Below are 12,176 nucleotides of genomic sequence, written 5' to 3'. Positions count from 1 at the left end.
CTATGTGAGCTGCAGGATGCAGAGGTAAGGACCCCACAGCCCCACCTCGAGGGGCTTCTGTTGGAGTCTGACCCCCATCCCTGACCAGCCATGTGACCTCGGGCAAATCACAGGACCCCTGGGACTTGTCTTCTCATTTGTCAAATGGGGATGAAATGTCAGCTGCACGGGGTGCTTGGGATGATTAAATGAAATAATATATGTACAAGAGCTTTGTGAATTTTAATACACGCTATGAAGTAGTGGCAGCAGCTTTAACCCGCGTGGCGCATCCTGTGTGCCACATACTAAGGACTGTTCTAAGTACCAGAATGTCTCCCCTCAGAGGTGGGACAGCCATGGAGGTGTGTGGCTTGGGACTCCCGTAAGAGAACCCGCTGAGGGCGGGGGGTGGGTGGACAGCCTCAGCTGCCTTGCTTGGCCCTGGGCTGCTCCTGGCCCTGGCTGCACACGGTGGGGCCGGGGTGCCCTCCCGCAGGGAACCTTCACTGAGGCCTGCCGTCAACCCGCCTGAGGCTCTCCCAGGACCGCACTGCGGCCTGGGCTCTTCTTACTGAGGTCTCCCTCCGGCCTCTCCTTTCACAGGTGTCACACCTGCACAGGAGTCTGAGGGCCCCACCCACCCGCCACCTCCTCCTCCTCCCCCCTTCATTCTCCATGGGTGTCCCCTGATAAACCTTTCACACCTCTGTCTTCTAGAGGGCCTGAGCAGACACAAAGGCAGGTCTTGTTATTTCCTCCATTTGACAAATGAGGCAGCGGGACACAGAGAGGTAAAATGAGCCCCCTGGACCTTGGGCCAGTAGGTGGAAGGGTCAGGAGTCACACCCGAGCTGCCTGGCTCCAGCGCTCACCACGGTCTTCACACACAGCCATACCACCTGGGCGGCTCTTTGCACATTAACCAGAACTGTCTTAGTTTTTGTTGAAGACACCGCTGTCAATCCATACTGTCTTGACAGTGCTACAGAGGTGGTTGTGCAAAGGTGTAGGGGATAGCAAAGATAGGCAGCATCATCCTTCTAAACTCTCACCCCCAGTGCTGAGCCCACATAATTTGAGGTGGGCTTACTGGCAGCAAAAAGGGGGGCCCTGCCCTTAGTTTCTCACTCCCTTCACCCCTGGATCATACCTCCCTGAGATAGGTTAGGATGCTGCCCTGGCAGGTGTGTGTGTTTGCGAGACTGAAGGATGGCGGTGGGCACATCAGTGCCCACTCTTCTCGTGCCACCTCCAAAGTGACCCTCTGAAAGCCACTTAGAGGCAGCAGACATCCAGCCAAGGGCAAAGCATAAAATAAATGTGATGACTTGATGGAAAGCTAGGCGGTTATTAATATAGGTGGTTTTTAAGACTATGCAGCCACCTGGACCAATGTGCATGAGATTATTTAAAGTGAAAAAAGGGCAGATTCCGAATTGCACAGATGTGATTTCAACTCTCAGAAACACACACATACAGCCCAGAAGGGCACACACAGAAATGATAGAAACAGTGGAACTCCTGGCACCTGCAGAAAACATTCATGTTTTTAGTTTGTATAGGGACTTACAAGGTTCACAGTGAGTTGTCACTTGTAATGCTGCCAAGTGACAGATTTGAATCACTGGTACCCCAGGCAGCAAAAAGTGAATTTCTCAGTGCTGCATCTGCGGTCTCTGGGGCAAATCCAATTCTCCAGTAATACTGTAGAATTTTAGGGTTTTCCAAAAATTTCTCAGTATACCTGGGTCAACCATAAAGAGGTACAACTGAGATATAAGGGTGGCTATGAAAGCTTTAAAACATTCTTATATTTTGCTATTATATTAAAACATTTTATGCCCGAATTATTTCATAACTAAGTACACACCCAGAAATTGGAAAGAAAGTTTCTCTACAGAGTTGGCACTAAAAAAGAGCTTCTTCTATTTGTATAGAACTTTCAAATAGGGGCACCTGGGTGGCTCAGCGGTTGAGCTCGGGTCGTGATCCCGGAGTCCTGGGATCGAGTCCCACATCAGGCTCCCCACAAGGAGCCTGCTTCTCCCTCTGCCTGTGTCTCTGCCTCTCTCTCTGTGTCTCTCATGAATAAATAAATAAAATCTTAAAAAAAAACACCTTTCAAATAATTCACTCCTGAATCAAAAGTAATTTGATCCCTCTATCTTACATATTCTCATCCCCATTTTATAGATGGGGAAGGTGGAGTTCAAAGGTTTATGGATGTTGCCCAAGCTTACGCAGCCAGGAAGAGGCTAAGCTCAAACTGAGCCTGGCTTTGACTGGATCTCATGACACTGCCCCTTTCCCCCCAGTATTCCATATTGTGAGGGCCAGGTGACCTGGAGTGGCCCCTCATGCTCTGCTTGGTCCTCTGGAGGAATTGGGTAGTGGCCGGGAAGGTGGGGGGTATCTGTGATCCTCCGATGAGGCTGGGTGGGGGGCAGTGACAGACAGAATGGCAGCTGGAGTCCCCATCCCCGGCCGATTGGACCTCCTCCGGCAGGAGGGTAAATGGCTTCTCCTAAACAGCACAGGGTAGAGCACTCATGGCTGTCTTGGCACAACACGTAGCTAGAAGTCCACGTTCTGCCCTCTGTCCTGCTGAGGGACGGGCCTGTAAGAATAGCTGCCAGCAAGTTGTGGGACGGCTACCTGGCCTGGACTCTCCTTGCAGCCCTCCTCTATTCTTGACTCCCTTACATAAACGTCTAGTTTTTAGTAGGTAGTATTGCCAGATAAAATATAGAACGCCTGGTTAAATTTGAATTTCAGATAGGCAATACATTTTTTTAAACCTAAATATGTCCCAAGTTTTGCATGGAACATATGCAAAAATCAATTAGTTATTTATCTGAAATTTAAATTGAACTGGCATCCTGTATTTTGCTTTGCTAAATCTGGTCACCGTGTCAGGAGAGGTGGGAGGAGCCCTGCAGGCTGGCAGGCAGCGTCCTGCACAGGCGAGAGCACTGCCCGGCTCCGGCTGGGTGGGCCTCAGTCTGGGACTGGCTTTAGAACCAGAAGGGGGTCGGGGCTTTGCAAATGGGCAGGCCTGGGTTTGAATTTAGGCTCTGTCACTTAGGTCTGTGACTTTGGTGGGTTTTTTTTTGTTTTTTTTTTTTTTGGATACACAATGTCAGGGAAAACAACATGGTTTCCTCCTCTTCACTGAGTCCCAGATTTAAGCTGGAAGAGACGAACCTCCTGCCTCAGAAAAATATTTATCTTGTGTAGCAACGGACACACTAAAAGGTTCTTCAGGGAGCAGCTGGGGGTCTGGGTCATGGGGGTTCCTGCTGTGGACACAGCACACTTTCCCCTCCCAGGGTGGTAGGCATGCCTACCACACATATCCCTGGGTGCTCAGTTAAGCCCAGGGGTGAGCTACAAAGATCCTAGGAAGGGCATCCTTGCAGGTCAGGTGCACATGGAGAACGAGTGTGTCTGACAGCACCGCACGGTGACTGCTGGTTGTTCAGCAGCTGCAGTCATGATGCTCTTGCCAGGTGGGAGCAGCCCTTCAGCACTCAGATCTGCTGGTGACCTCACATTTCCCTAGGAGTCCAGGAGCACCCCCAAGGTGCTGTCTGCAGGCCTGTGGATAGTCTGTTCCCGTGTCTCCCCAAGAAGCTATCCTCCTCATTAAAATCCACTGAGACTCAAGACTTCTGCCAGGTGAAGATTTCTAAGGCTCAGAGGCCATTTGTAAGCTAAGCCCTGGGGTTGCCCTACAGGACCTGTAGTGTGGAGCGGCATGCGCAGTGGGCTTGGAATGAAACCTGGGGAAGAAGCTATTTCTGCCCTGCACCCCCTTTCCTGGGTGAAACGAGAGATCTGAGCTGTACATTTGACCCTTGAATAACAGGTTTGAACGTAGTGGTCCACTTACATGTGGATTTTTTTCGATAAATACAGTAGAGTGTTGTACATGTATCTTCTCTTGTGATTTCCTTAATAGCACTTTCTTTCTTCTAGCTTATTTTATTGGAAGGATACAGTGTACGATACACATACACAATATGTGTTAACCAACTGTATGTAATTGGCAAGGCTTCCAGTCAATTGTAGGCTGTTAGTAGTTAAGTGTTTGGAGACTGAAAAGTTGTGCATGGATTTTCAACTGTGTGGGGGTCAGCACCGCTCACTCCCAGGTTGTTCAAGGGTCAACTATAGTTCAGGTCCCTTCTAACAGGGATAGTCAGTGATGCTGTCTCTGGCTGCATGTGGATGAAACGAAGAGAAACAAACCAATCCCCACACACCATGACGAGGCCCCCAGCAGGTGGTCCTCTCTGCAGGGGGTGGAGGGGTCCCCTGGCTTTGTCCCTTTGGAACTTAATCATGGGATGTCCCTCTTCATGGGATTGCTGCCCGACATATTCATTCTTCCAAACCTCCTTGGGGTCGGCAGGTAAAAGTGACTCAGAGTTTGAGGGCTGTCAACAGCAGATGTTTTCCTTCAACAGGAAATGTTGAAGGGTGTTTTCCTTGACTGATTAAAGCTCCTGTTGCCTCAGGAGTTTTCACAGAGACACACATGCAGACGGTCTGGTTATCCTGATACTACAGCTCCTCAAACAGTATCCTCCCTGCACTGACATGTAGATGGAAGTTGCAAGGTTAAGCCTCTCTCTCCTATTGCTCTGACTTGCTCTAGGGGAGAGATGTGCCCTCAAGACTTCTGGGGAGGAGGGAATCTTATGAATTGACTTATTATTATTATTATTTTTTAAAGAACTGTAGTGTGGAAGATCACATAGTAAATGCATTTGGAAAGGGTAAAACCACCGTCTTCCCAATGCTGGCCACTTTGTAACTTTGGATTTTTGTGTCTTGAATTTTGTGAAGAGGGTCTGGTGGGAGTTTGCCTTCCTCTGGGGCGAGAGGACCATGCATATAGCATTGATAATCCCTGGGCCTGGGCCTGAGTATCCGTGGGACCCTGACTGCATGAAAAAGCTCCTTTCCCATTCTGCATTACCCAGTCTACACCGCAAATCTGCACCTCTTGAAGCAGTGCGCCATGGTGGACAAGGAAGCTCTGAAGCCAGAGAAACCAGGTTCAAACCCTGACTCTGACCCTTAGCCTATGGGACCTGAGGTGAGCAGTTCACACGTGTCGGTCTTAGGTTCATCTACAATCCAGGGGACAGCAACAGCTACACAGCTGGGGTGAGAATGACATGAGAGTGAAATCCTCGAGCTGTGCCTGGCACACGGCAGTGCTGGCACTGGTCTTACCGCCCTGGGTGGGAACCGCTCTCTCTCTCCCCATGGTGTGCACCTGCTCTCACCAGGTGTATCCTCCTCTCAGTTGGGGAATACTCTGGTCCCTCCTGCCAAGAGAGGGCAGATCCAACGGAAGCTCTCTCCCTCCCACGCCCAGCAGGGAGAAGTGATGCAGAGGCCTAAAGCTCTAAGCGGAGAAGCAGACACTCGGAGGAGAAGGAACACATTAGCCATTAAAATGATCAATTAGGTGACAGGGTTGAAGCACTGACAACTAGAATATTCCACCCATGCCCTGGCTCTCATTTATCTCCCTCATGCCTAGCAGAGAGCCTGACACATACTAAACATTCAATAAACTTTTGCTAAGTAAGTAGGGAGAAAATGTTCATAAAATAACATTCATTGAAAAAATGAGAACAAAATTACAGGCACATTATTACTCCGTCTATGTTTTTGCATAGATGAATATTGGAAAGGAACATGGATGTAGCACTGTGGGATACATGCCATTTCTCTTTCCTTTTAAGATTTTGAATAATGTGTTAAGGTTACTTTAGTAAGAAACATTCTAAAAATCAAGCAATGACCTTGGCTTCTAAAGCAGTGGGCAACCCAGGCAGGCAGATGTGGTGTGGGCAGAGGAGGGAAGACACAGGTTAGGATCCCTCCCCGCCACTCCTAGCAGATCATTTGGGGCAAATTAATTTCTCTGTGCTGTCAAGCTTCAGCACGGTGGTCTGTGAAAAGTGCTTGACCATGGTTTACTCAGGGTTTCTCACTATCTCTTCTGGGGGGATTATTACAAGTTGGGGACAACTCTAAATTTCAGCATATCATTGCAGGGCGTCGGACCTTCAATGACACAGGATCTTACACATCTCCTAGAGGCAACCAGCACCCTTTCAGGGGATATAGTGCCCTTATGATCAGACTCAGTCTTGGTCAGAGCCAGCTTTTAGGAGACAGTGAGTTAAAAGTCTCAATTAAATCCAGTTGGAACATAGCAGGAGGAATTGGGTGGAAAGGACAACCAAACAAAGTTCACTACACTCTACACTCATCCATGGCTGCATGATTCCACGCATGTTGAGACCAAAGGACAATTTCTGCAAAAGCTAGGCATCTGGGCTAGGGAAGAGAACCACAGCGTGGAGCAGACCTTGAAGACTGGTCTTGTTGAGCAACTATAGGGCTTGTGCTACCATCCTGCCTCCTGTCTCCTAGGCTGGATGGGAGGCATATGCAGAAGAGCTTCAGAGGCACAACACTCAAAAACCTTCTGTTCCAGTTCCTCGTTGAACTAGAGGGGGATCTAGTCTGAATAGGCACAGGGACTCAGCTGGCTGCCCGCAGTGCTGGGACCAGGGTCCCCGCTTCCCAGGCCAGTACTTCTTCCACATCCCTGGTCTTGCCTTATCCCACACCCATGATTTCCCTGCTCTTAAGCCAGGTCTGCCTGGCTGTCTTCTCATTCGATTGCATCTGTGACTGAAGCCTGAATAAGCACCATTCCTCGCTAGGAGCTCCGTTTTCTCGTTTAGAAATGGGAATGTATGGTGTCCAGGGAAGAGGAAGGCCAGGCAAAGACTCATGGCAAGTATTTTAAAAATCACTGCAGAATGCAAATAAGATAACTTTTTTGGCAATATGAATCAAGAATCTAAAAAATGACCATTCCCTTTGCCTCAACATTTCTGTTTGTAGGAAATCACCTTAAGTAGATAATCACACATGGACACAAAGACTGATCTGCAAAAATGGGCTCAGGGTAAAACTTATATTTGCAAAAATACTAGAAACAACATGAGTGTCCAGCTGTGGGAGGTTTCCTCTGTAAACTGTGACACACTAGGCAGCTAGTAAAGTGACATTTGTGCAATAATGGCTAATGACCTGAGAGAAAACTCACCATATATAGTTAAGTTTTAAAAAGCAGGATATAAAACTATATATTCATCATAAACCCAATTTTGCTTTTATAAATGATTTAGGGGAAAAGGGCTGGAAGGAAATATATCAAAATGTAAAGCCTAATTAGTACTGGTTGTGTGACGATATTTTATTTTTTAACACTTCTCTGATTCTCAATTTTTTCCCCAACTTTTAAAAGATGAATTTGCATCAACTTTAAACTCAGAAATGGGGGATCCCTGGGTGGCACAGCGGTTTGGCACCTGCCTTTGGCCCAGGGCGCGATCCTGGAGACCCGGTATCGAATCCCACGTTGGGCTCCCCACATGGAGCCTGCTTCTCCCTCTGCCTGTGTCTCTGCCTCTCTCTCTCCCTCTCTCTCTCTCTCTCTCTCTCTCTGTGACTATCATGAATAAATAAATAAAATCTTTTAAAAAAAATTTAAAAAAATAAACTCAGAGATGCATGTCATGAAGAAAGAATCCTTGGGTAGTTTTTTGTCTTCCCTCTCACAGGGACCCAGAGCAGAACCTATAGACAGAAACCCTGGTGTCCCCAGGTGGTACCCAGAGCAGTCACACTCTTGCCTGTGGTTTGAGCTCCTTAAATCCCAAGCCATCTGGAATCTGCTGGTGGATCTCACCAACAGTTTGGGGCTCGTTCTGTCCCTGGGTTTACAGGACACGCATCTGCCTGATTCAGATATTTCAGCCTCTGGCCCTTGGTGCTTTGGGTTTTAATTCTTTCATTGCGGCAGCCTGCCTCTACAATGCTGAAAAAATACTGCCCGGCAGCCACTCCTGCTGGCATCAAGGGACCTTCTTCACTGATGAATTGGAGAGAAGTTTCAGAGGGCAGTCATGGCATGGGGAAGCAAACAAGGCCCAAGCTGGGGTCATGGAGGGTGCAGAGAGCATTGAGGAGAAAGGGGAGCACAGAGACCCAGTGGCTGGGGGAAGGGACCGGGTTGGGCAGGCAAGGAGGAGAAAGATCTCCCTGTCATAGCCATGCAGGGGAAGCGCCCTGGAGAAGGAGACCCAGGAAAGCAATGGCTCAATGCTGTGTAGCTATAACTGCCCCTTGAAGGTGCCCCCCACCCCACTCCAGCAGCCACCTTCTGGCCCCAGGGCCCCAGGGCCCAGGCAGTGCATTACCTCGTTGTTGGTGCCGACATCCAGCAGGACGGGGAGGCATTGCTGCGGGCTGACCCCTCCACATGCCGTGTACAGGGCCAGCTTGCCCACGGGGATGCCCATGCCATAGCAGCCCAGGTCTCCCAGGCCCAGGATGCGCTCCCCATCGGTTACCACCACGGCCTGGAAACAATCAGGGAAGCGCTTCTTGTGACAAAGTGCTCATGTTAGCCACCATCCCACATCAGCATTGACAACTGGATGCCCACCTTCTCTGCTGGGGGACGAAACTGCTAGTTTGGGGAAAGGCCAAGGGATTTATTCAATTACAGGTGACAGTCCTTCTCTCTGTCCCCATCCTGGCAGGCTGGTGAGAAGCCCCACTGAGCTGAGCTGACATCTTGCCCTGTGTTCTGAGGTTTGGGAGGAGGGGCAGCAGAAACAGCTGGAGGAAAACCACAACTGGTCACTCTCCCTAGAAGAAACTAAGCAGATATTCTCAGCTCAAGATCTGGGCTTGGGGATGGAAGGATGTAATGAAAGGGGACAATGAGGAACAAGTGTTCATGCTGCTGCCACAAGCCCCGGGTTTAGAGGCCGATGGAAATGCTCTCAGGACTGCTCTTGGGGTATAATGAGTCCGAACTGCAAAGGGCAGGGCTTCTGTGACTGCTGGTGTTGCTACTTCACATGAACCTAGGAGGGCTCTCAGCTGTACTGGGGTTACCTTTGTGCTTTGGAAAATAATCACGGTAGTCATATACTGTGTGCTAGTTCGAGGCTTACTCACTGTTAATTAACAGATGCTGATGAAGTTGATGGTGATAGAAATTACTATGATTCTGATAGATGTTCATTTATTCATTTCCTTACTACATATTTATGAAGCACCTACTTTGCTGACACCCTGCCAGATCCTGGGAGGAGGAGCATCAGTTTGCTCATTTGTAGTAACAAGTATGTATGAATTCAGGCCATAAAACTAAGGGGCAAAAAAAAAAAAAAAAAAAAAAAGAAAAAGAAAAAGAAAAAAGAGAGAGAAAGAGATGAAACATGTATATTTATAATTAACAACTCTGGGAGGAAAGTGAGTGCCACAGAACAGCCTGAGGGCAGCAAAGATGGAGAGAAGGGAGAGTTTACTTCCTGTAGGGTCACCCTTTGTAAGGGTGTCCACACTTCAGGCAGGAGAAAACTGTCCATAGGGGGTAGAGCTGGGGAGAAGGCGCTTGATGCAGGACATTTGGATGTAGGATAGAGGTGAGGAGGCTGTGGATTCTGTGTGGTGAACAAGGAGGTGCAGGTCACATGAAAGGAGGGAACAGAAAGTGCAGCAGGAGTCAGTGAAGGGTCTTGAAAGTCAGGGGACAGAGATCCCCTCCAGTGACAGTGAAGTTTTATAGGTCACCCCAACCTGCTCACCATCACTGCCTCCCTCCATCTCGAGTGAGTTAAGTTAGTAGGGCCCTCCATCCCTCCACTGAAGCCTGCTTTTGACCAGGGCTTAGGACCAGCTCTGAGCTATGGACATCCTGGTGCTCCTGGGCATCACAGGGCTCAGTTCAGCCCATGCAGGTGCAATAGTAAGCTCTGGGGATAAAGGATGAAGACCCATTCTTGCCCTGGAAGGAAAAGTTTAGGATTCAATACCCAAAGGTCCATGACATCTTATCATTTGTATTCTCTAGCTCTCTAAGGGCAAGAGCACACAAAGGCCGCTGCCGCCCTTTGGTAGAAATAGGTATAGAGATTCTTAAAAACACTCCTCTGCTTCTGGAAAGGTGACTTGGGGGATGGGGGAGGTGCAAGAGACCCATGAGGATCATGATATTCCCCTCAGATTGATCTGCTGCCTCTATGGAGAGTGTTCTTAACCCGCATGCCACCTGATTCTTCCCGCGGCCTTGGCAGGTAGGGGAGTCTGAGATTGTTATTCCCATCTCACAGGTGAGCAAACAGAAGCTCTAAGACCTTCACGGTTTTATATACATTTGTTAAGTATCAGCCAGATGCCATGCACTGGACTGGATGTTTCCACATCAGGTATCTTAGAAAGATTAGATGACTTACCAAAGTCACCTTGCTTGTGCACGTGGCAGGTCAGGATTCTAATCAGGCTTGTGGTTCCTGGCTCTGGGCTCCTTCTACCACCATTTCAGCTGGGTTAAAGCACCTATGCTCTCGGTCAAGTTCTTCCCTGCCTCTGTGGGGCCCTCCCCACAGCCCACCTCTGACTTCCCCCTGCCAGCTCTCCCTGCAGGAGCCTGTGGCTTCATACTGCTCTGGGTGCCTAGACTCAGGGCATTTCTCTACCATCTCTCCTGATCAAAGCTTCCTTATTCTGATTCCCATTCTCTCAGAATTTCTCTCCTTCAAGGGGCAGTGAGTTAACCAGAGGAAGTCAGTTACTACTCCAGGTTGTTATCCCTACAATTGTGGGGCCTTTCCAGATGGTGATGGGGCTCTGCAGTCCTGCCCCTCCGGCCTGAACCATGCCCGGGCACTCTACTGCATGGAGTAGAGTGAATGTCTCCTTTGAGGGAATGTCTCTCTTCTGTCTGCCCTCTACTCTCCATCGCACGGTGGTAGTGGTCCAGTTATTACAGCCGCTTCACAACCAGACTCATCTTTCTTCCTTCCAGTCTCTCCTGCCAACCAGTGTCACAGTCACTGTGTAGGAAGCCTATTTTCATTATGCCATTCCCAGGCTCAAAGACCTTGCTTGAGTGACCTCAAACCATCCATAGAATAGAGTCCAAAATATTTAACTCTTTAATGGTCTGAACCCAATATACGTTCTGACTTATCTCCTGCTGCTTGTCTGCACACAAGTGCCTACTCCAGCCAAACTAACCTCCTCACTCCTCCCAGACACACTCTGGACTCACCTATAATCTCTCTCTCAGCCCCTATATTCCTGTTTCCTAGAAGGTCCTTCTCTGTCTCCAGCAGGCAAACTCTGCCCATTACAATCTGATGCGATTTCTCCTAGCACTTGTGGCGACCACACAGCCAGCCTGCTCACCCTTCCTGTCTGCTTGCCTGCCTTCCACAAACATAGGCTAAGTAAGTACCTACTGCTTGCCAAGCCCTGCATAAAGTGCTACTTAAACATTTGGGTTCTTATTTAACATTTTAAAAAATGCTCGTTTTATCTCACCAAACAACCTGAAGGTTAATGGCATGGGTTCTGGAGTCTGATAACCAGGTTCCTTGATAATGCACCATATGTAATCTTAGGTAAACAGATAATTTTTCTGAGTTTTAGTTTTCCATAAAATGGGGGATAATCATATCTAACTCAGGAGATTGTTGTAAAGATGAAATGAAATAATATCAGTCTCATTTTAACCAGGTGCCTTAGGGAGTGATCAATAAATGGTTGCTGCTCTTATGATTATTATGATGGTTATTATTTGGCACAAGATGTCATATTGGATTTTTAATTGTTTCATATTCTCTCTAGTTCAGCATTACACAGAAAGGCCATGCAGTAAGCATCTGTTAAATGAGTGAATGAAATGGAACCAAGCGGAGACCATGGTGGCCAATGGCTGAGAAGGTCAGCCATACAAAAACTGTGGCTTCTACTGTCATCTCTAAGCAGGAACAGTACAAAGCCACCTTCCTCCATGACACTCCCCTTCCGGAAGCTGTCACTCTCTCTCCTCTGAGTTCCCATGGCATTTTTCTCTTCCAAACACCTATCCCATTCTCCCCCGTATTATAGTTAGATGAGAACTCCATCTTTCATGGGAGTTCTTACTTGCCTTAAGCTTTTTAGGGCAAGTAATGAGTCTTGTCATCTTTGATTCTTTAGTTACTTAGCTTGGTTATTGCAAAATATGATATAAACTGGATAAGTGGTGGGCAACAAAATAGATCCAACACAGACAGCAAAGGATCTCCACAGGA

At 48.2% G+C, this 12,176-nt stretch overlaps 1 protein-coding gene across 5 annotated transcripts in view; it reads right to left on the bottom strand.

Annotated features, from left to right (window-relative positions):
- The window catches only part of ME3 (malic enzyme 3), a 293,266-nt gene that overhangs the window by 47,252 nt on the left and 233,838 nt on the right, over positions 1–12,176 (bottom strand). For all 5 annotated transcript variants that reach the window (XM_038568363.1, XM_038568360.1, XM_038568364.1 and 2 more), the window contains exon 5: positions 8,283–8,444. In XM_038568363.1, the coding sequence (XP_038424291.1) occupies positions 8,283–8,444 (162 nt within the window). The remainder of the gene's footprint in view (positions 1–8,282; positions 8,445–12,176) is intronic.

This window comes from Canis lupus, chromosome 21, assembly GCF_011100685.1.
Source record: "Canis lupus familiaris isolate Mischka breed German Shepherd chromosome 21, alternate assembly UU_Cfam_GSD_1.0, whole genome shotgun sequence".
Taxonomy (NCBI): Eukaryota; Metazoa; Chordata; class Mammalia; order Carnivora; family Canidae; genus Canis; species Canis lupus.
The sequence above is the reverse complement of the archived record's forward strand: the minus strand, read 5'-3'. Positions and strand labels throughout refer to the sequence as shown.